Source organism: Penicillium arizonense (genome assembly GCF_001773325.1).
Source record: "Penicillium arizonense strain CBS 141311 chromosome Unknown PENARI_contig013, whole genome shotgun sequence".
In the NCBI taxonomy this organism is placed as follows: Eukaryota; Fungi; Ascomycota; class Eurotiomycetes; order Eurotiales; family Aspergillaceae; genus Penicillium; species Penicillium arizonense.
This window is the reverse complement of record NW_019173290.1, coordinates 348,806-367,007: the sequence shown is the minus strand read 5'-3', so window position 1 is coordinate 367,007 and position 18,202 is coordinate 348,806. Positions and strand designations below refer to the sequence as shown.

The window sequence follows — 18,202 nt, the reverse complement described above, 5'->3', positions numbered from 1 at the left end:
CTAGGGAGAGCTGAAAGCTCGGTATTTAGCTGTTAGATCCATACACCTGCACATCTTTCCCATACACACATTCGCACGATATCTTGAAATTTTGACATCAATATCATATCATCCACAATGGTTCTCGGAGTGGTCATGATGGCGTCTATGCTGCCAACCATGATTGGGTTAAACGAAGCTACGCAGGGTACGCGCGACCAAGAGGAAAACCGAAAAACCTCAGCTCGCAAGCAGCGATGCCACTTGGTGGCCACATGTGCTCTCAGCCAGGGCACAGAGAGCCAACGCGCACAAGTTCAGAATGCCCGTGTATATGTGGGGCAAGACGGGAAAGTAAGTATCGTCATGCATATGAAACAGAGAAAAAGAAAACAAACAAAAATTCATGCTAACCAATTGTTTCGTCACAGCTCTATATCTCCAAGACACCCAGCTCCGCTTTGTCTCCCTTCAATGGTGGCTTCTACACCCACCCTGATTTCCCCCCGAACAATACATCCGGTGTGGTGACAATTACTGGCGAAGAGACCCCCACCTTGCGATGGGTGTTCTTGGACGCTAACACGCATGAGATGCGCTGGGGAGGGCGTCCTGACACCGAAGGCCACGTGTGTGGGCCCTTTGACTGGACGAAAGACGAGCAATACATGACGCTGGAGGGATGGGAAGGGTGGCTGGCCATTCGGTTGCCTGAAGATGACACGCGAGATCAAGCGGAGACAGACCTCGAGATCGGCAATGGCCGCGAGATTTGGCGCTTGTATTTTGACCAGCATGATAATGGAGCCGATCTTCCGCCCGGTTCCCAGGGGCTGGAAATTCGCCTTAAGCGAGTCATGGCGGAGTCATGAATGTAATACTAGACTTGGGATTCATGTATTTACGATCTTTTACATGCGGGGAATAGAAAGATGCAAGTTAGGGTTTGCGGACACGGATTGTATACTTCGGGGTAGGGTATTCTTCGGACTATACTCCGGAGTATACTTAGTATCCACCTCATTCGACACTTGGACTTGCAGCACTCTGCATAGCATAAGAGTGTGATAACTCGGCCAATTTGACCGCAAATATACTGTATTCTTTATTCTTAGCGCCTGTCTGTATTATTGCGATCACGCTAGGGAACACCGGACGAACAGTGGATCCCACTCGAGCCAATGGACAATCCCTGCCAACTCCCCGCTACATCTGACCTCTGTGATTTCGGACTTGTATGCAAGTTGCCCCATTTACTGCGATTTGTATGGCGATTTTGAGAATGCTATGGCTTCCGATACACTGGCACGCTTGGTCTGCTCAAACCTGCGGGACTTGAATTCAATAATCTCCCGGGTTTGCGACTCGGCAAAAATGGCTTGCTCCGGAAGAGGATACGGGCTTACTGTTAAGTTCTAGAGTAAATAGCTATAACCCTGGCTCCCAGCTGTCAAATTCTATCTTTCTGCTGTGGCGTAGCTAGACCCTCCCCACTTCCGGTAGATCCAAACCCAGTTCGGTCCGAAATGGCGTCCAATGATGTTCACCCCTGAATATGCGAGCTGACCATGCAAAACAACCCAAGTTTGGGCCGAACAAACCCTCAGGGAAAGGATTTTGCGTTGCTAAGGGGTCCTTGGAAGTATTTGTGGAGAAATTACGCATCTGAAGAAAACCCTGGCATGCTGTCCTTTGACTCCCAGGCATTCCGTACTTTTGTCATTGGAGTATTTCAAAGCGCTAAACCAATGGCTTGCAGGATATGATGTGTCTGCGCAAGCCACTACTACGGCTGCCCCGAGCAGCACGAGCTCTGAGGTGGTTCGCACCAACCCTGTAGCCCAGATCTCGGCATTGTTTGCCCATTGGACATAATCTGACTATTTCTATGCACTATGCGTTTTACACGGGGTATTTTCAGTAGGAATTATATACATTCTTTGTTGATTGAGTAGGCTTACTCACGATTATAGTCAAAAATGGTCTCAGAACAATGCCAGAAAAATGCTGAAGAAACCCTTGAGATGACAATAACCAACTGTATGTCTCGTATAGGTAAAGTTTTGCGCCGACCGTGTCTGACAATCTGATAGCAGGGCGAATATGCTTTTGAGGTCTCACTGCAGTCTCCTCCCATGTATGGCTGTTTCTTTGATGCCACGCACGCCCGTTTCGGTCAACCCCTAGGTAGCTTTCTATCTTATGCACGGATATACCCAGAACGGCACTTCAACGGCCACTAAACCTACCCAATGTAATGCTCAATGGTAGCATTTCGGCGTATCCGCCTCCCCGAGCTCAACATCTTCTCAGACGCCTGCGCCTCGATAGTCTCGACGCCTCTATGTGATGGTCTGCCAAATTCCAAGTAGGAAAGCGCCATTTCATAGTGTGCAGTCGGTGAAACCGGCGCTATCCTGGTCCGTATTCTGGTCGTTACCATGATTCCCTGATTCGTTGCCGTTCCCTATCCATGTCTGGTGGCTTTCTGTACAGACCCAATTCAGAAGCCCGGCAATGCAGCCCCTTCTATTCTCAGAACGGTGTTACCGTTTTGTCTGATTTTCATTGCTGCTCCCCTGTAGGCGTCTGGGCTGGTGAATGACAGGGGTTAGTTCTGCTATATCTACTTATATGGGATGGGAGCCCGAGGAAATATGTTTGTCAGTGAATTACCTTCCTGCATTTCAAAGCATCTGTTTTATTTCTCTGTCTATTTCCTTTTATAATTTTGTTTCATTAGTTTTATACCCTCTCCATCTGATATGCTAGCATAGCTTTACCAGCAAACCTTCACGCAAACCCATTTTATCATAAAAATCAGAAAAGCGTATAACCGTAAGTTGTGCTGCTGGATTGGGCCGTCTGAATATACACTGACAATTGGACTAAACGCACAGCAAACTGTAACAGAATATCAACATGGCTGCCCAGGTTGAGAGCGTCACCCCCGTTCCAGTGCCCGTCCCCTCCAATGGTAATGGCGTGGCTGCGTTGAAGAAGGCCCAGTTCTTCCCAATCAGCAATGGTCACACAACTGTTGTTTCCAATGGCCACTCGGAGTCAAACCGTCTTGGTGTTCTGCGTGAGCTGAACTATCGAATGACATCACGCGTCTTCGGCAAATTGGACGTTGAAGCCCGCTCCATACTGGAGAGCGTGAAGGGGGCCGATGATGTCTTCGATAGCATTGCCATTGAACGTCTGCGCTACATGCCCCGCGATGGTAGCCAGTTGGACCGTGTGTTCAAGTGGACTGCCTATCTCATTGCTCAACTGGATCAACTATCTAAGGAAATTCAACCCTTCGCCTTATACTCCGAGGAGGCTGCCCAGTCTATGTGGGGTTCTTGTCTAGTCTTGCTTTCGGTAAGTTGCAATGCCTGTCTCAAAATCCTGTATAGAGACTGATCTTATATAGCTCGGTCCCGATCAAATCGATCTTCTTTCCTATGTCTTTGGCACTTTCCACAACCTGGCGCAGGATGTTTCCCGCCTGACAGCTCAATGGCGCTCTCAGGAATCGGTCACTGATGCCCAGAGTGAGGTTGTTGCCGCTTACTCCGATCTCGTTGAGCTCATTTGTAATGTGAGCGTACACTATTACCGCAAGGCGCACAACTTCTCTCGAGCTGTCGATGTATCGGATTTCCATGCTCGTTTCTCTCATCACATTCATTCCTTCCAGTCTCACCGTGCTTCACTCATCGAAGTCTTGTGGACCAGCAGCTCTGCTACCTTGGAGTTTACCACAAACCCGGTAGTCAAAGTCCGGGAGATTCGCGAGTTCCTCTCTTTCCACGACCGTGCTGTCTCTGCCATTCTGTCTGCTCGCCAGCCCCGTGCAGCTGAGTACACCTGCGAGTGGTTTGAGAGTCACTTGACTCAGCAGCAGACTCGCCGTCCAGGCCTGACTGTCATCAACGGTGGCGTCGGCAGTGGAAAGACTGTCCTATCACAGTGGATTGTGGATAAGTTGCACTCCTCCCCTGACGGGGATGACACAGATGTGGTCGTGTACAGAATCCACGAGGATATCAGCGAGACTGCCACTAGCATCAACGTCATCAAAGGCGTGCTGCTTCAGCTCTTGGATCGCCAGGTCGGAGATGCTGCCTTTCTCGAGGCCCTTGACCAGGCCATCCGCATCGCTCGCTCTAGTACCTCGACCAAGGATATCGAAGAGTCTCTTTGGAATGCCGCTTTGGTCGCCTCAAAGAGCCTCCGTGATGTAACAATCCTCATTGATGGTCTGAGTGAGCTTTCTAGTCCTTCAGACTCTGTTCCCCGTGTGTTGAGCCAACTCTCTCGTCTCACTTCGCATAGTTCTGGTGTACGAGCAGTTGTGCTGTCACGACCTCTCCGCTGTTCGCTCCCCCAAGGAACGCACAACTTCACTATCGAGCCAGCTCATGTGCTTGAGGATATCAAGACAGTCATTTCGGCTACCTTGGAATCTACCAGACCATTCAATGTCCTCAAGCCCGATGACCGGGAAGAAATCCTAAAGACTATTGTCCAAAAGTCCCAGGGATCCTTCATCTGGGCTTTGATGGTAGTCTCTAGCCTCACTAAGCTGCGAACCTTTCCTGATATCTTATCGGCTGTGCAATCTACCCCTGCGTCTCTGAGCGAGGTATTCAACAAGCTACTCGCCACCATCAATCTCCAAGACACAGACACTCGTTCTCTGCTGGCCTGGACTCTGGCATCTCACCGTCCATTCCGTGTCAGCGAGGTACACGCCTTGTTCGAGACTGACACCAAGCGCATGGAGCCTGTGCACCACATTGGCGACACTACTCAAGATATTCTCAGCGCCATCGGAGCCTTTGTAACTGTTTATGACGGTGTCATATCTTTCCGTTATTCCGCCTTGCGCCAACACTTGATCACCGTGGCTAGCGCGGTTACCGATTTCACAAACAAGGGTGGCTTCCCATTCCACTTGAAGGAAGCTCACTACGATATCGTCACCCGCTGTCTGGCATATGTGAAGTTCCATGTCCAGGATGACCTGGAGGTGTCTTCCGTCACTGTCCGCCCGTCAACTCAGAACCACTTTTTCGATCGCTATGAGTTGCTTGAGTATACCGCACGTTACTGGCCCGCTCATTTCTCCTTGTCTCCCATGATGGAAGGCAAGGATACTTTCAAACTCACTGCCACCTTCAAGCAATGTCTACCTGATTCAATTCTTTTGGCTCTGCTTGAGACCAGCACACAGCAGATCCAGTTCTCCCTGCATACCGCCGAGGAGTTCTTGTCTCTGTCTATTAAGCTTCGTCGCTTGCTATTCAACAATGTTTCTCAATCCTTGCTGCAAAGCCTCGTGCTCCAAGGTCGTCTGACCCACACCCTCGGTCTTCGAACCAGTGTGGACTATCTCTATGAGTCTTGGGTACTTAGCGAGAAACTCCTTGGCTCACAGAGCAGCGTGGTCAAGGCTACTGCTGAGCTATTCATGCAGTCTATGACCAAGGTTGACATTAAGGAGACCACAATTATTAAGAAGAAGGAGAATATACTCCGCTACTTGATCGAGCGAACCAAAGAAGAGCGGGGTGTGTCTCACGATCTGACCGTCAAGTACACTCGCTCGCTTGTTCAGCTCTACATTGATATCAAGAACATTGAGGAAGCTACCGCTGTTTGCAAGGAGCTATATGAGTTGAGCATAACCCGCTATGGCCGTTTCTCTTCTGAGACACAGGATACTACCGACATCTTCTTTGAACAGCTGCAGTACTTCGGCAAGTCGGAGTTTGTTTCTGAAGTCATGCAGACCCGCCATGAGTACAACATCCAGCATCTGGAAGTCACGGATGAGCGTCGCATCACATCTACTATTTCCAGTGTGGAAGTCTTCGAGCAGCGCGGTGAGATCACCCGTGCCGAGTCCAGTCTCTTTGAGCTCTGGCAGAGTCTGTCCAGTGTGGAGCAGACATCTGAGTCTGTGATCAAGCAGCAGGTGGATGTGACTCTGAAATACTCCGAGTTCCTCACCAAGCACGGCCGCAAGGATGAGGCCGAGAGCATTGTCAGTGGCATGTGGGTATCTCTGCAACAGCAATCGTCTCGCTTTGAGAGCCTCAGCTCGACCATTGAGAAGTTCACGTCCCACATCAAAACACAGAAGTGGTACTCCTTGGCCGAGTCAGCTCTTTCTTCTCTCTGGAGTCAATACAAGTCTGAAAAGCGCACTAGCAGCTCTTCCACTGTTGCTGTTGCCTCGGCTCTGAGTGAGATTGTTCAAGAGTCTATAACTACGACACGCTCCAGCACTTCCTCGAGATCATCATCCTCCACTATCGTTCAGACACATCAGCAGTTTGAGCTCTTGCGCGAGGTTTTCGAGGCGGCTTCTCAGTCAACCTCGGTCTCCACGAAGTCTGTTGCTTCTACTATCCAGATGGCAGAGACAATTGCCGAATCGTACGTTCAACAGGGCAAGTACGAGAAGGCCATTGAGATCCACCAGCGCGCGATGCAAAGCATCTGGTCGGGTATTGAAAGCAAGACCTCCGTAATTAAGCTCACTTCTGAGACTACTCGGGTGGCTCGACATGCCATCAGCCTTGCCCAAGTCTACTTTAAGAACTTGCAGATTGAGAAGGCTTCCACTGTTTATGAGAATACTTTCAAGTCTGTCATCTCATCTGTTTCTGTCAAAGACGAACTCTTCACCAGTGTCACCAAGGATATCATTTCCTTCTATGAGACTACCTACCAGTTCTCCAAGGTTACCTCTATGTACCAGGAGATTTACAAAGTTCTGTCGACCCAAATTGGCAAAACAGGTGAGCGGACTATCCAGACCCTCTACAGCTGGGGTGACCGTGCTATAAAGTATCACCAAGAAGTAGAGGCAGAAAAAGCCTACTACGAGATCTTCGTTGCCTTTGGCAAGAAGGAAACTCTCGATGCCCGCTCCATCAGCGCAGCCCGCGCTCTATGCACCATCTATGAGAGCAGCAAGCGCTGGAAGGAGGCTCAGCAAGTGTATGAGATTTTGTGGAAGACCATCACTCTGCACGGCCAGGAGTTGTCCATCGAAAGTGAGGATATCGAAACCATCTACTCTCGCTACTCGTCCTTGCTAGAGACACACATAAAGGCGGATATTACTGTGATCCACAGCCTCGCGACCAGCTACCGCGAGACTTGCTTGAAGGTCTACGGCGAGTCCCATGTCTCCACTTACAAGGCTACCATAAGGCTGGCCGAGATCAGCCACTCCAGCGAGAAGTACCAAAAGGAGACTCTATCGCTCTACGAGTACGCGCTCAAGATGAGCTCAAAGTTCTCTTTCACTGTCGACACTCGCGAGTTTACCGAGTCGAGCACAGCCACTACCACATCGACTATCAGTATCATCAAGCAGCGGCTTGCTAAGCTGTATTCGAGCAGCACCGAGACTGTTTCCAAGGCTGTTTCCCTCTATCAAGAGGACTATTATTCTTCTGTCAAGCAAGAGGGCTACGCGTCCCAAACTAGCCTCACTGCTCTTCAAGAACTTGTGACATCCTACCACAAGCAGAACACCAAGACTTCAGCCACAGAGGCTGTGAAGACCCTTACAACGGCGACTACTTCTATTTTTGAGCAAGAGACAGACTCTCAGCGCATGTACAAGTCTTCCCAGACTATTGCACAGATGTATAAGACCGTCGGCCACCAGGAGGCTGCATGGACTCTCCTGCAAACTCTTCGGTCTCGTCTGATCCGTGAGACCACCAGCACCGAGAAAACTACCATTTCTCGAAAGGTTGCAGTCTTCATCGTCGCCTTTGAGGAGTCGCTCTTGCAAAAGCGCACTTACACCGCGATCATGGCCGAGCTCGTCTCCGAGATCAATCTGTACGAGTCGTTCTACACTGCTCGGAAGGAGAAGGAATTCCTCGCTATCTTCATCAGTGGTGTTCGCCTGCTAAGCTTCCAGCGCACTCGCAACGCCACAGAGGAGCTTCAAAAGACCGACACCGAGCTCTTCCGTCTGTTCACTGAGCACTTCTCCATCAAGACTCAGTCGAGCAAAGTCAGCATCCAGGCCTTCTACCAGATTACCATTGCTGAGATAACCAAGCGCGAGTATGATACTCACATTATTACAAAGACTGTACTTGCTATACACCAGGAGATTGAGCAAGGCCACTTCCAGGAGGCCTATGAGCTTTCTAGCATCCTGCACAAGTTTATTCAGCAGGTCGATGGCTTCAGCACTCACAGTAACACCAAGGAGGGTATCTTGCTTGCCAAGTACCTCCTCGGTCACGGCGTGAAGAAATCTTCGGATTCTAAACTGGTCAAGGCTATGTCTGAGCTCTCTCGTGTTGTGCTTCAAGATATTCTGATCGTGTACCGCGCTACTGGTGTCCGTTTCACGGATTTGGATGTGAGCGAGGTCAATGAAATCACCATTCTCTTGGGCGAACAAAAGAACTTCGAGGATCTGGAGGTAAGCAGACACCCTCTACTTTAATCAAGTCTTGCAACAGAAACTAACATTTCTATCTAGTACGTCCTCAACGACCTCTGGTCCTCCCGCATTGTCCAAAAGACCTGGTCGTCCGACACAATCATCTCCATTGGCCGACGCCTCGTCGAAGCCCGCTTCTCCTGCGGCCGCAAGGAACAAGCCATTCGCCTCTGCACCGACCTATGCTACAACATCGGCCGCGTATGGGGCCAATTCGACCGTATCACCTTGGAGCTCACCGCTCTGCTCTCGGAGCTATACACAGCAATAGGAAACTACGCCGGCGCAATGGCGGTGCACGAGACAGCTCTCCGCCAAGTAACGCACACCCAGACAGACGTGACATCCGCCGAGATGGGCGCATTTGCTGTTCAGCACACTGAACTCTTGAAGCGCGCTTACCAGCGAAACGGCGGCTGGGCTAAGCAGTCTAGTCTCTATACTGATCTCCTTAGGGATATTAATGAGCAGTTGATGACTGAGAAGACTTGGTCCCAGTCTTCGATTGAGAGTGTTGACAAGTGGCAGCCTAAGGGCGCTGATAATTTGGGGTTGTGGCAGCCGCCTACTAGCTATGGCTTCCTTACAGTTGGGAAGGTTAATAAGCATCAGAACCAGCTGCGGAAGATTAGTACTGGGAAGGTCTTGACTATGAGTCAGATTGCTGCTTAAAATTCGAGACGGGATGTTGTATCTGTGGAGACTTTATTGTGATTTATTGAGCGTTTGTTCTTGTTCTTCTTCATGTTCTCTGTTGATACTTGATGTTTAAACTGTATCTATGCATTTTCTGCTAGTTCTCGTTCTTGCTACTTAATTGAGACAGATCTTGTTCGCTTCTGATATATTGTAAGGTAAATCATAGTTTTTGTCGTTGCAGTGGGTGACTGAATGGGTCTAATCCTCTTCATAGCAAAATCCCGGTTGGCCAGTTGGTGGCTACCTTGTAACGTTATGTATAACTTAAGTTATACCTCGAAAGTTGTTAAATGCAACCACAAACATGTCGCCAACGCAAGATATCTTAAAAAGATCAAACAGAGCGCTCTGTATTTATCCTAAAGCTTTATCTATTATATGCATTATGACTACATTTCAAATCTGCCTGGCATGCATCAAGACTCGCCAGGTATAGGAATCGTCACGTGGCACTTCCCCTTAGACATCATCCAATCGCGTTCCTCTTCTACTTCACTCATATCTCACAAATAATCAATTTCACCTCTACATTAGCTTCAAGAAACAAGGACATGCCCTCGGGAGGTTCGTGAAATGCTTATATCCGGAAGAACCCGCTCTAACCATACAAGGCCCGGCCTGTATAACATGCCGTGAAAAGTGTCGCAAATGCGACCGCGCACAACCCGCCTGTCAACGATGCATCTCCAAAGGCCTTGAGTGCAAAGGATATCCAGAGAAATTTCGTTTTGCGGGGTTAGCCACACGGGGGAAGTGGAAAGGTCAAGCAGTTCCTACTGTAGGCCGCAGCGTTTTTCAGACTCAACTTGCAAATGATGCTCCAAAAACCAGACAAAAACTCGACACCCAAAGGGCTTCCGCTATATTAGTCAATCCAGATAATGGATTGTGCCATTCGGTTACTGATCATCCGCTGTCAAATCGAGGACGAACTGTGGAGTTGGATGATTTACTAATGCTAGAACGAACGGAGCTTTTGTTAGCCCACTGTGGGTTGATTCTTTTCAATTGCCCATTCAATTAACGCTGATTGGTTCTGCTTCAGATGATCGGGAGATATGTCCGCATCAGATTGCGCTCCCAACTGACGACGCAGACAACCCCTACAGACTCTATATCTTACCGCTAGCATATGAGCAGGTTGGTCTTCTATATGCTGTTCTCGGGCTCACGGCATGCCATATCGGGATCAAGAAAGATGATGCTTATCTTCGAGACACATTAGCAGTCGAGTACCAAGCAAGAGCTATCCGCTGCCTTGGAGAAACGCTACAGAACGGGATTTCTGGCGAGTTAGGAGAGAATGAACGTGACGGAATCTTTGCCACCATACAGATCCTATTACTCCAAGATGTGAGTGATCTATTCAGAGTCGCCAAGTAAGACCCGATGGTTGACTTGAAAGAAGATTTTCGAGACAGGAATCTCCACTCACGGTATTCACATTACCGGCGCTCTATCAATTTGCAACCAGCTACGCTTATCTGATATTTTGACCGAGGACCATGAACGGACAATATTCTTCCTAGGAAATCTGGCATGGTAACTTCTCAAGCCCAGTCTCTTCATTCCACTCAAAGTCTAATGCAAAATGCAGGCTGGATATTATCCGATCTCTGGCAGATCCGCAAAAGCTGTGTTTCTCTCCTGCTCTTCGTGAAACCATCGCCAATCTAAGTGACTTGAAATTTGAGCAAGTCAATGGATGTCCACGCGAACTATTCCTGATAATAGGTACTGTTCTGGAACATGCAAAAGCCCATGAAACAGGCTACATAGACACACCCCAATACGAGCGACTTCTCAATGCCGCCCGGTATGATCTTCAAACATGGCGTTTATCACCTGGCGTATATCCCAACGATCATTCACGCTGGCCGGCAATTGCCGAAGCATTTCGACACGCTTGCATACTACACACGTCCCGCTTGTTAGATGTGTACCAACCAGCTGAAGCAACGATGATACAGACTTCTGTGACGGCCATTTTGGATGCTATTGCGGAAATCCCACCTGACTGTCATCTGATTGAGCTGCTGGTCATGCCTTTATTCATGGCTGGGACCGATGCTTTATCCTCGTATGCTCGTCATTATGTCCTCCTGCGGCTCGAACATATCAAGGTCAGAGCAGGCTTTGGACATCCCACACCAATATCACTACTTCAGTCTGTTTGGGATGCACGTGGGAAACAGGCGAAAGATGATAATCGGAATGTTCCTTGGATGTCGTTTGTAAGTTTTCGATCTACTTGGGGGTTTCTTTGTCGCTGACTGCTTCAGACTCGCACCGGAACAGAGCGCCAGCATGATTATTTGATTATTTAATTTGATCCATGGATCTTGGGGGTATTAAGAGATGCAATCGGTATTAAGTTACACGGTTGTCTACGCCGACGATGAACGTGATCAGACTATATTCACTCAAACCAAGCACTATTCCAAACATAAGATAAAGAACAAAGAAATATAAATCGACAGAGATGGGATAACACATGAATACTTAAAAATTCCTAGCAATAAGGAACACAGGCACCAATTTCGGGAAAAGCCAAACTGCTAAACAACTCAGACAATATCAGATTCCTAATGCCACCTCGCTTTCGAACCTTCGCATCCCCATCTTTCTCCCATAAAGGCCTTCGGCCCTCACGGATAGCTTGCATTAACTCTTGCTTTTTCACGCACCAAAAACTGATCAAAAGTTCCAAGAGGAAGACCCCACGCCTTCACTTTCTCCAAATCCACGAACGAGGACATACCGCGCATCATGAGCTGGCCTGCAACGAAGGGATTGATAAATCTCTGCTTATCGATCTCTTCATCAGACATGAAGATGGCCTTGAAGTCCTTTCCAGTCGCACGCGACATGGCTCGCATTATCTCCTCCGCTCCCATGAATTCCGACGCGATCTCGATCTCCTGGTTGTTGAACTTGACAGGGTCAAGAACTGCCGCAGCAGCAAATTGGCCGATATCGTTCGGGTCAACCATGGGCAGCACGGTATCCGGTGCGAGAGCTGTGGTGAATACCCCGTTCTCTGCCAAACCCTGGTACATTTGGTTCTTTGGGAACAGGAAGTTGGTCATGAAATTGCCCGGTCGTAGAAGTGTCCAAGTATCAAATCCTGCATTCCGAATTTCGTGCTCGATTGCTTGTTTGTTGAGCATCATCTTGCTGATGATGCCGTTGGGATCCCAGTGGTTGTTGCGCGAGGGATCGTTGGCGGACACGCCGCTGGTATAAATGACTTGTTTGATGCCGGACTCTTTGGCAATTTTGAGAAGACGGCGAGCTTGCTCGAGGCTTGTATTGAGGTCTGTGAGTGCAGGCATCAGGTTGAGGAAGAGACTGGTGCAGTGGGCCATGTTTTGCTTGACAGATTCATCGTTGTCGAAATCACCCTCGGAGATTGCTACACCAAGTTTTTGGAGGCGTTGGGCAGCGGGAGAATTTAAAGACCGGGTAATTGCGTGGACTTTGATGTCGTGTTTTTGTAAATGATCGATGAGAGCACCTCCTTGAGTGCCAGTGGCACCACAGACGAAGACGGTTGGAGAGGACATTTTGAGTCAATGTGGTTATTATGAGAGTAGATGGTTGTGAAATTCTATCAGACCTGCAGATATCGCATGCTTTATATCCATTCCAGTGGCATTAAACATCGACAATTCCTATATTTGGCGGAACTCCACTAACTCCGCCGCTAACTCTAACCCCGAGCGACTTCTGATTGGCGCGCCACAGCCTCATTTGACTAGCGTGCGGAATTCCGCTGTCGCGCGACGCACCGGTGGAACAACCTCCCAGCGACTTTTCTCCCGATTATCAATTTCACTGTTTTCGCCATGCTACAGACTACAGAGACCAAGCCTCCTCCGCGGCGCAAGTCCTGCGAGGCATGCAAAACAGCCAAAAGGCGCTGCGATTTGGCATTCCCAGCATGCTCGCGGTGTATGCAAAGGAATATCCAATGCATGTACCCCGGCAGACTGCCCCAACCCTACTCCGAGATAATCGATAACACCTCCCTCACGGATAATTACGGGATCTTTGACGGTACTATGACCCCATATCCATCCGACGCCGATCTCATGGCGGTGATCAACATGGGCTCGATACAACCTGTCGTGGTCCATTCGCCGTTTCGGTATATCACAATACTCCCTCCAGACCAACGCGTCGATTTATTTGAAAATTCTCCACCATTACATGGCTTTGAATTGGCCATGCCACGAACAAACCCACCAAAGCCTCTGTCTGGCATCTTTGCCAATCGGATTCAATTCGCGGTTGATGTACTCAAGGATATTCCCAAAATGATGGTCACTGAAACACAGACTCCATGGTGTCATCGCCAGCTCTATAAAAATAACATGCCGAAAGAAATGCAAGGTAAGTGCAACCGCTCCGAATTGAACGTCCTCAAAGGCATACCACTCACAATGTTTTAGATGTGTTCACTTGCTGTTCTCTCTATATGACCAAGAACGAAATCAATGCACCGGTACTCATGTCAATATTTGACTCCCGCATCAATGATCTCTTATCCTCACCACCACCTACAACACGTCTGGAGCTCCTCGCTCGAATCCACGCCCTTATCCTATACCTTATCATGCGATTGTTTGACGGAACCACACGATCACAGCCGTCTTCGCAATGCCTATTTGATGTATTGGAAACCTCAGTACAGTCCCTACTAAGTTGCATCCATCTACCCCACCCATCAGAGCCATTGGAATTGCTCCCCATATCCATGGACCCCGTAATGAATTTCTGGGATTCGTGGGTCTTTCAAGAATCAGCTCGGCGCACTGTGATGATGGTGTTCTATTTTGTATCCATACATAACTTTTTGCAAGGGAGACCAACCCCAGTATGTGACGGGAAGCTAGGACTTGAACTTGCATGGTACCAATCTGCGCATTTGTGGAATGCGCAGAGTGCTTTTGATTTTGCGGTTGCTTGGACTGAAAACCAGCATTTTATCGTTTATAATGCGGACTTTTCGGGTCTTCTTCAGGATGCGAAGCCTGATGATGTGGATTTGTTTGGGAGGATGTTGCTCGTTACGAAGTTTGGTATTGACGAGACTAAGGCTTGGTTTTATTCACGGGGGGGATCTTTGTGATACTTGCTTTTATATTTCCCCAATGCTTCTTGTACAAACTTGAACAGACTTTAAAAATTAACCAGCTTGGATTTATTTGTATTCCGATTGAGATTGTGACATTTCATCTTCCTGTAACAATATGCTTTTCGTTCATCGAGCCATTGCCTTCTCAATCCTTTCTCTGACACCGTCTCTCCACATGTCCCATCCCAGACTGAAGCTCAATGTATCCCTCCACAGATCTTCAGGATCACTTCCAGGCGGGAGCCCCTTTCCATTCCCAATTTTCCCATGGACCTTCCCTTTCACAAATCGCATGTGCCAAGGAATCATTCCAATCAGCTTGAATCCCATCCTCTCAGCAAGCTTAACACTAGCAAGATTCGTCGTGTTCGCCGACCAATGAACTCTGCACAATCCAAGCCCATTCTGCTCTGGAGAATCTAAAGCAAGTTGTAAAGCAAGTCCAACCGCGTTCGTTGCCACATGGGTACGTTGGTAAGGCGGTAGGATTACAATAAAGCCGATCTCTGCGCACAGATCTGTGGGCGATGCCCGGATCAAGCTCACCGTACCAGCCAATTCGCCTTCTGGATCCTCGGCAGAGGCAGGGCGTGTCTTGTCGATAATGGCGAAGGCAAATGACTCAGGATTAGAGAATGAGAGGATATTGCCTGGTGGGTTGTCGTAGAAGCGGCCTTTGAGCTCGGCTACTGAGCTTGGAGCCAACATGGGCATATGCGCATATAACTCTGGATGTGGGAAGGATAGACGGAAGAATGTCTCGCAATGCTGCTCTGGGTTGAAGGCGACGAGCTTGAGGCGGTCATTTGAGGCCCCGTGGATGGGGAAATGGAAGGCAGAGGATGCCGCCATTTCAAGATACCGTGTTGGGTGTCAAGTCAAGACTATAGACTGGAGAATCACGTATATTGATAACTGCAGGATGGACGAGACATAAATTACAGGAGAGTTGACGAGGTTGTGTCTGGGCATCTTTTCTGAGTCATCCCCACTTTGGCCGGACCTCGGGAGCTTGTGGGCCCTAACATGCGGCTCTCGACGGCTCCTCGAGTTAATGTAGGCCCGTGTGAACCACCACGAGCCGTTGAAGAGCATCAGAGCTCAAGTACTGGCAGTAGTATATGGGTCAACCAATAACATGCCTTGCTCTGGCCATTTCCTCGTCGAGCTCGGTCACGGGCACTGATATAGGATGCCATGTCTGACCATAGTCGAGCCTTTGAGAACTGAAAGTCATATCGTCAGTATAGCTTAGTGATTGTCACACCCGCGTGTCTACGCCTTAGATTTGCCATTCTTTGCTTTGTCCCGTCAATATTTCTCTCTCAAGGCCTTTCTTCCCATCCCATCTTCATTGCTTCTCCCAACTTTGGTTGGAGCTTCTCGCAAACATGGCTGACAATTGAACCCTATGCCAACAGAATGCGGAGCTCACCTCGCATTTTGAGACCAACCATAACGTTGTACCTAGCCCTTGATCCTCGCAATGTCCAACTTCCTCCTTTGTTTGTTGTCTGCATCATCGGTGCACGAGGCGATTCAGCTGGCGGTATCGCCCGGGGCGTACGCCCGAGCCAGTGCCAGTGCTCGCATTCTCACTTCTCGGGAGCCTTCACTCGTCGACGAGCTCGCACGCGAGATCCGCACGGTCAACCCATCAATCAGAGTTGAGATGGTTGAATGCGACAGCACTTCCTCTGCAAGAGTCGAGGCCCGCTCTTATGATTAGAATCGAGTTTCACAGTTATCTCGATGTCGTTCTCGTTAATTCGACGTTTTTCGGTCCTCTGATACCTAATTACTGCTCGAATCTCCTGTTGACTTCAAAATCTCATTTGAGGTTAATGTCACGGGTACCTTTAACGCCGCCTATTACCTTTTTCCCTTACTTGGGTCAAGATCTTATCGCTTTCAGCTCGATCTATGCGGCCACTGTTTCGAGCTCACGTGCCGACACAAACTTTTGCGCAAGCAAGCCGCACAGAGCATAACACAGCTTTTATTACAATTGGACCATCTTAGATCAAGTAAGAAGAGCTCTAACTTAATATATTCAAAGCTACGTTTTCACTCTAGTACCTGGAAGGGCAATGTTATCTCATAGCTATACGGCTATACGTATGTGACATGTCTCATAAGCTTGAAGCAAGGCTAGTAGCGCTAACTTACATATGACTATAATCCTTGCATTCTATTGCAAAAGGAACGGTGGCTGGCTGTAAATGTGCCGACGCACAGACATGGTTCCTTTAAGATCATCAATCTTACAGACTATTCGCGTTAGGCAGCTTCGCTTTATTGCATGTTTAATGTCGCCAAACAATAATCCAGAGGCACGGTTGAATTCATTGGCTACAGGTACAGCCACAGTTCGAGCAGTTCGTTATGCAGAATACCGGAGGGGAGACCGCATGACCATTGATTCCCAGCCCCGGGAAAGATTGTTACACAGTAGTTACATTTGTAGGCTGGGTTTCCCGTCAACCTACTTGTTAATTGATCCTTGTTGGCTATCAATATACAGAAGGTTTGCAAACAACTCATGGATAAGAACGATCGTCCGCTCAAAGTGCTCGTGACAGGCGTAAGCGACAGTCGAAGACAGCTACTCCATATAGTCGACAGATGGCTTACTCTATACATAGGCAGCGGGTTTTCTTGGATCCAATTTGGTCGATTTCCTCCTTCAAAAAGGCCATTCAGTGATCGGGCTAGACAATTTTCAAAGTGGCTCATCCAAAAACTTGCAGCACTTGAACAATCACCCTCGATTCGAATTTTTCAAGTAAACACCATCATGAGCCATGTACAAAGAAGATTTCTACGGATCGCTAACGGCACCGATGACAAAAATAGCCACAATATTTATTGTTCCCTCCCAAAGCTGGAAGGACTCGACCAAATCTACAACCTAGCTTGTCCAGCAAGTCCAGTTCACTATCAGAAAGATCCGATTTCGACTCTAAACACATGTTTTCTCGGGACTCGGAATCTCCTAGAGCTCGCAAGATCAAGTAACATCCGAATACTACACACAAGCACTTCAGGTAAGTGAGCTAGGCCTTCTGAGGTCTCCGCTATTTCTAACCAAAGATATTATCGAGAAAATAGAAGTCTACGGTGACCCATCTGTTCACCCCCAAGCGGAGCATTACTGGGGCAACGTGAATTCATTCGGGCCGCGAGCCTGCTACGACGAAGGAAAACGCGTCGCTGAAGCTCTCTGCTACGCATACCGCGAGCAACATGACGTTGACATCCGTATCGCCCGCATTTTCAACACATATGGACCACGCATGGGCGCCAGCGACGGACGAGTGGTGTCGAGCTTCATAGCATCCGCATTAGCCGGGGAAGATCTCAAAATCACAGGAGATGGTACGGCAACACGTTCCTTCCAGTTTGTTACGGATTGCATGCAGGGACTTTACTCTCTCATGAACAGTGGCTATAGCAAGGGCCCGGTGAACATTGGGAACGATGGGGAGTTTACTATAGAGCGTCTTGCTGAGCTTGTTATCGATCTTGTTTCGCGCATGACGTGTCAACCTCGAGTTTCAATTTCGCATCTTCCACCACTTGTGGATGATCCTACCATTCGTCGACCGGATATTGCTTTGGCGAGAGAGGTGTTGAATTGGCAACCTGTGGTTCAGCTAGAGGAGGGGCTGAGGAGGACTATTGAATGGCATATCAATGAAAGCCGATCTGACTGACTGGCTGGGAGGACTACTTCTAGGAGGGAAACACTCTTGTCCCAAAATTTGGGATAAATTGATGTTTCAACCACCTTAAACTAATTGTATTGGTAGTCCATGGGGTTTGCTCGCGCGACCGTGGATCACATCACGTTAGAGACTTGGGCCAAGTACATTGAAGCGCAGAAGACATTGTATTACATACAA

At 48.6% G+C, this 18,202-nt stretch overlaps 7 protein-coding genes across 7 annotated transcripts; 5 read left to right on the top strand and 2 right to left on the bottom strand.

The window, feature by feature from the left end:
• Window positions 1-117: 117 nt before the first annotated feature.
• PENARI_c013G10538 (uncharacterized protein) lies at window positions 118-851 on the top strand (the record flags this gene model as incomplete). Its single annotated transcript, XM_022633341.1, has 2 exons — window positions 118-333; window positions 411-851. 2 exons carry the CDS (start codon window positions 118-120, stop codon window positions 849-851), a joined length of 657 nt encoding a protein of 218 aa, XP_022486952.1.
• A 2,050-nt stretch (window positions 852-2,901) lies between these two features.
• On the top strand, window positions 2,902-9,130 carry PENARI_c013G03490 (tetratricopeptide repeat protein; the record flags this gene model as incomplete). The annotated part of the gene is made up of 3 exons (XM_022633169.1): window positions 2,902-3,348; window positions 3,401-8,437; window positions 8,498-9,130. 3 exons carry the CDS (start codon window positions 2,902-2,904, stop codon window positions 9,128-9,130), a joined length of 6,117 nt encoding a protein of 2,038 aa, XP_022486939.1.
• Window positions 9,131-10,112: 982 nt separating this feature from the next.
• On the top strand, window positions 10,113-11,484 carry PENARI_c013G08553 (fungal specific transcription factor domain-containing protein; the record flags this gene model as incomplete). The annotated part of the gene is made up of 5 exons (XM_022633291.1): window positions 10,113-10,146; window positions 10,203-10,510; window positions 10,566-10,699; window positions 10,755-11,391; window positions 11,440-11,484. 5 exons carry the CDS (start codon window positions 10,113-10,115, stop codon window positions 11,482-11,484), a joined length of 1,158 nt encoding a protein of 385 aa, XP_022486922.1.
• A 321-nt stretch (window positions 11,485-11,805) lies between these two features.
• Window positions 11,806-12,723, bottom strand: PENARI_c013G08943 (NmrA/HSCARG family protein; the record flags this gene model as incomplete). The annotated part of the gene is made up of 1 exon (XM_022633303.1): window positions 11,806-12,723. The coding sequence occupies one exon, from the start codon at window positions 12,721-12,723 to the stop codon at window positions 11,806-11,808; it is 918 nt and encodes a 305-aa protein (XP_022486785.1).
• Window positions 12,724-13,005: 282 nt separating this feature from the next.
• On the top strand, window positions 13,006-13,611 carry PENARI_c013G01583 (Zn(II)2Cys6 transcription factor domain-containing protein; the record flags this gene model as incomplete). The annotated part of the gene is made up of 1 exon (XM_022633128.1): window positions 13,006-13,611. One exon carries the CDS (start codon window positions 13,006-13,008, stop codon window positions 13,609-13,611), a length of 606 nt encoding a protein of 201 aa, XP_022486836.1.
• An 812-nt stretch (window positions 13,612-14,423) lies between these two features.
• On the bottom strand, window positions 14,424-15,149 carry PENARI_c013G03452 (GNAT family N-acetyltransferase; the record flags this gene model as incomplete). Its single annotated transcript, XM_022633168.1, has 1 exon — window positions 14,424-15,149. One exon carries the CDS (start codon window positions 15,147-15,149, stop codon window positions 14,424-14,426), a length of 726 nt encoding a protein of 241 aa, XP_022486875.1.
• Window positions 15,150-15,783: 634 nt separating this feature from the next.
• On the top strand, window positions 15,784-18,013 carry PENARI_c013G05666 (uncharacterized protein; the record flags this gene model as incomplete). Its single annotated transcript, XM_022633222.1, has 3 exons — window positions 15,784-15,972; window positions 17,297-17,344; window positions 17,402-18,013. The coding sequence occupies 3 exons, from the start codon at window positions 15,784-15,786 to the stop codon at window positions 18,011-18,013; spliced, it is 849 nt and encodes a 282-aa protein (XP_022486894.1).
• Between the last annotated feature and the right edge of the window lie 189 nt (window positions 18,014-18,202).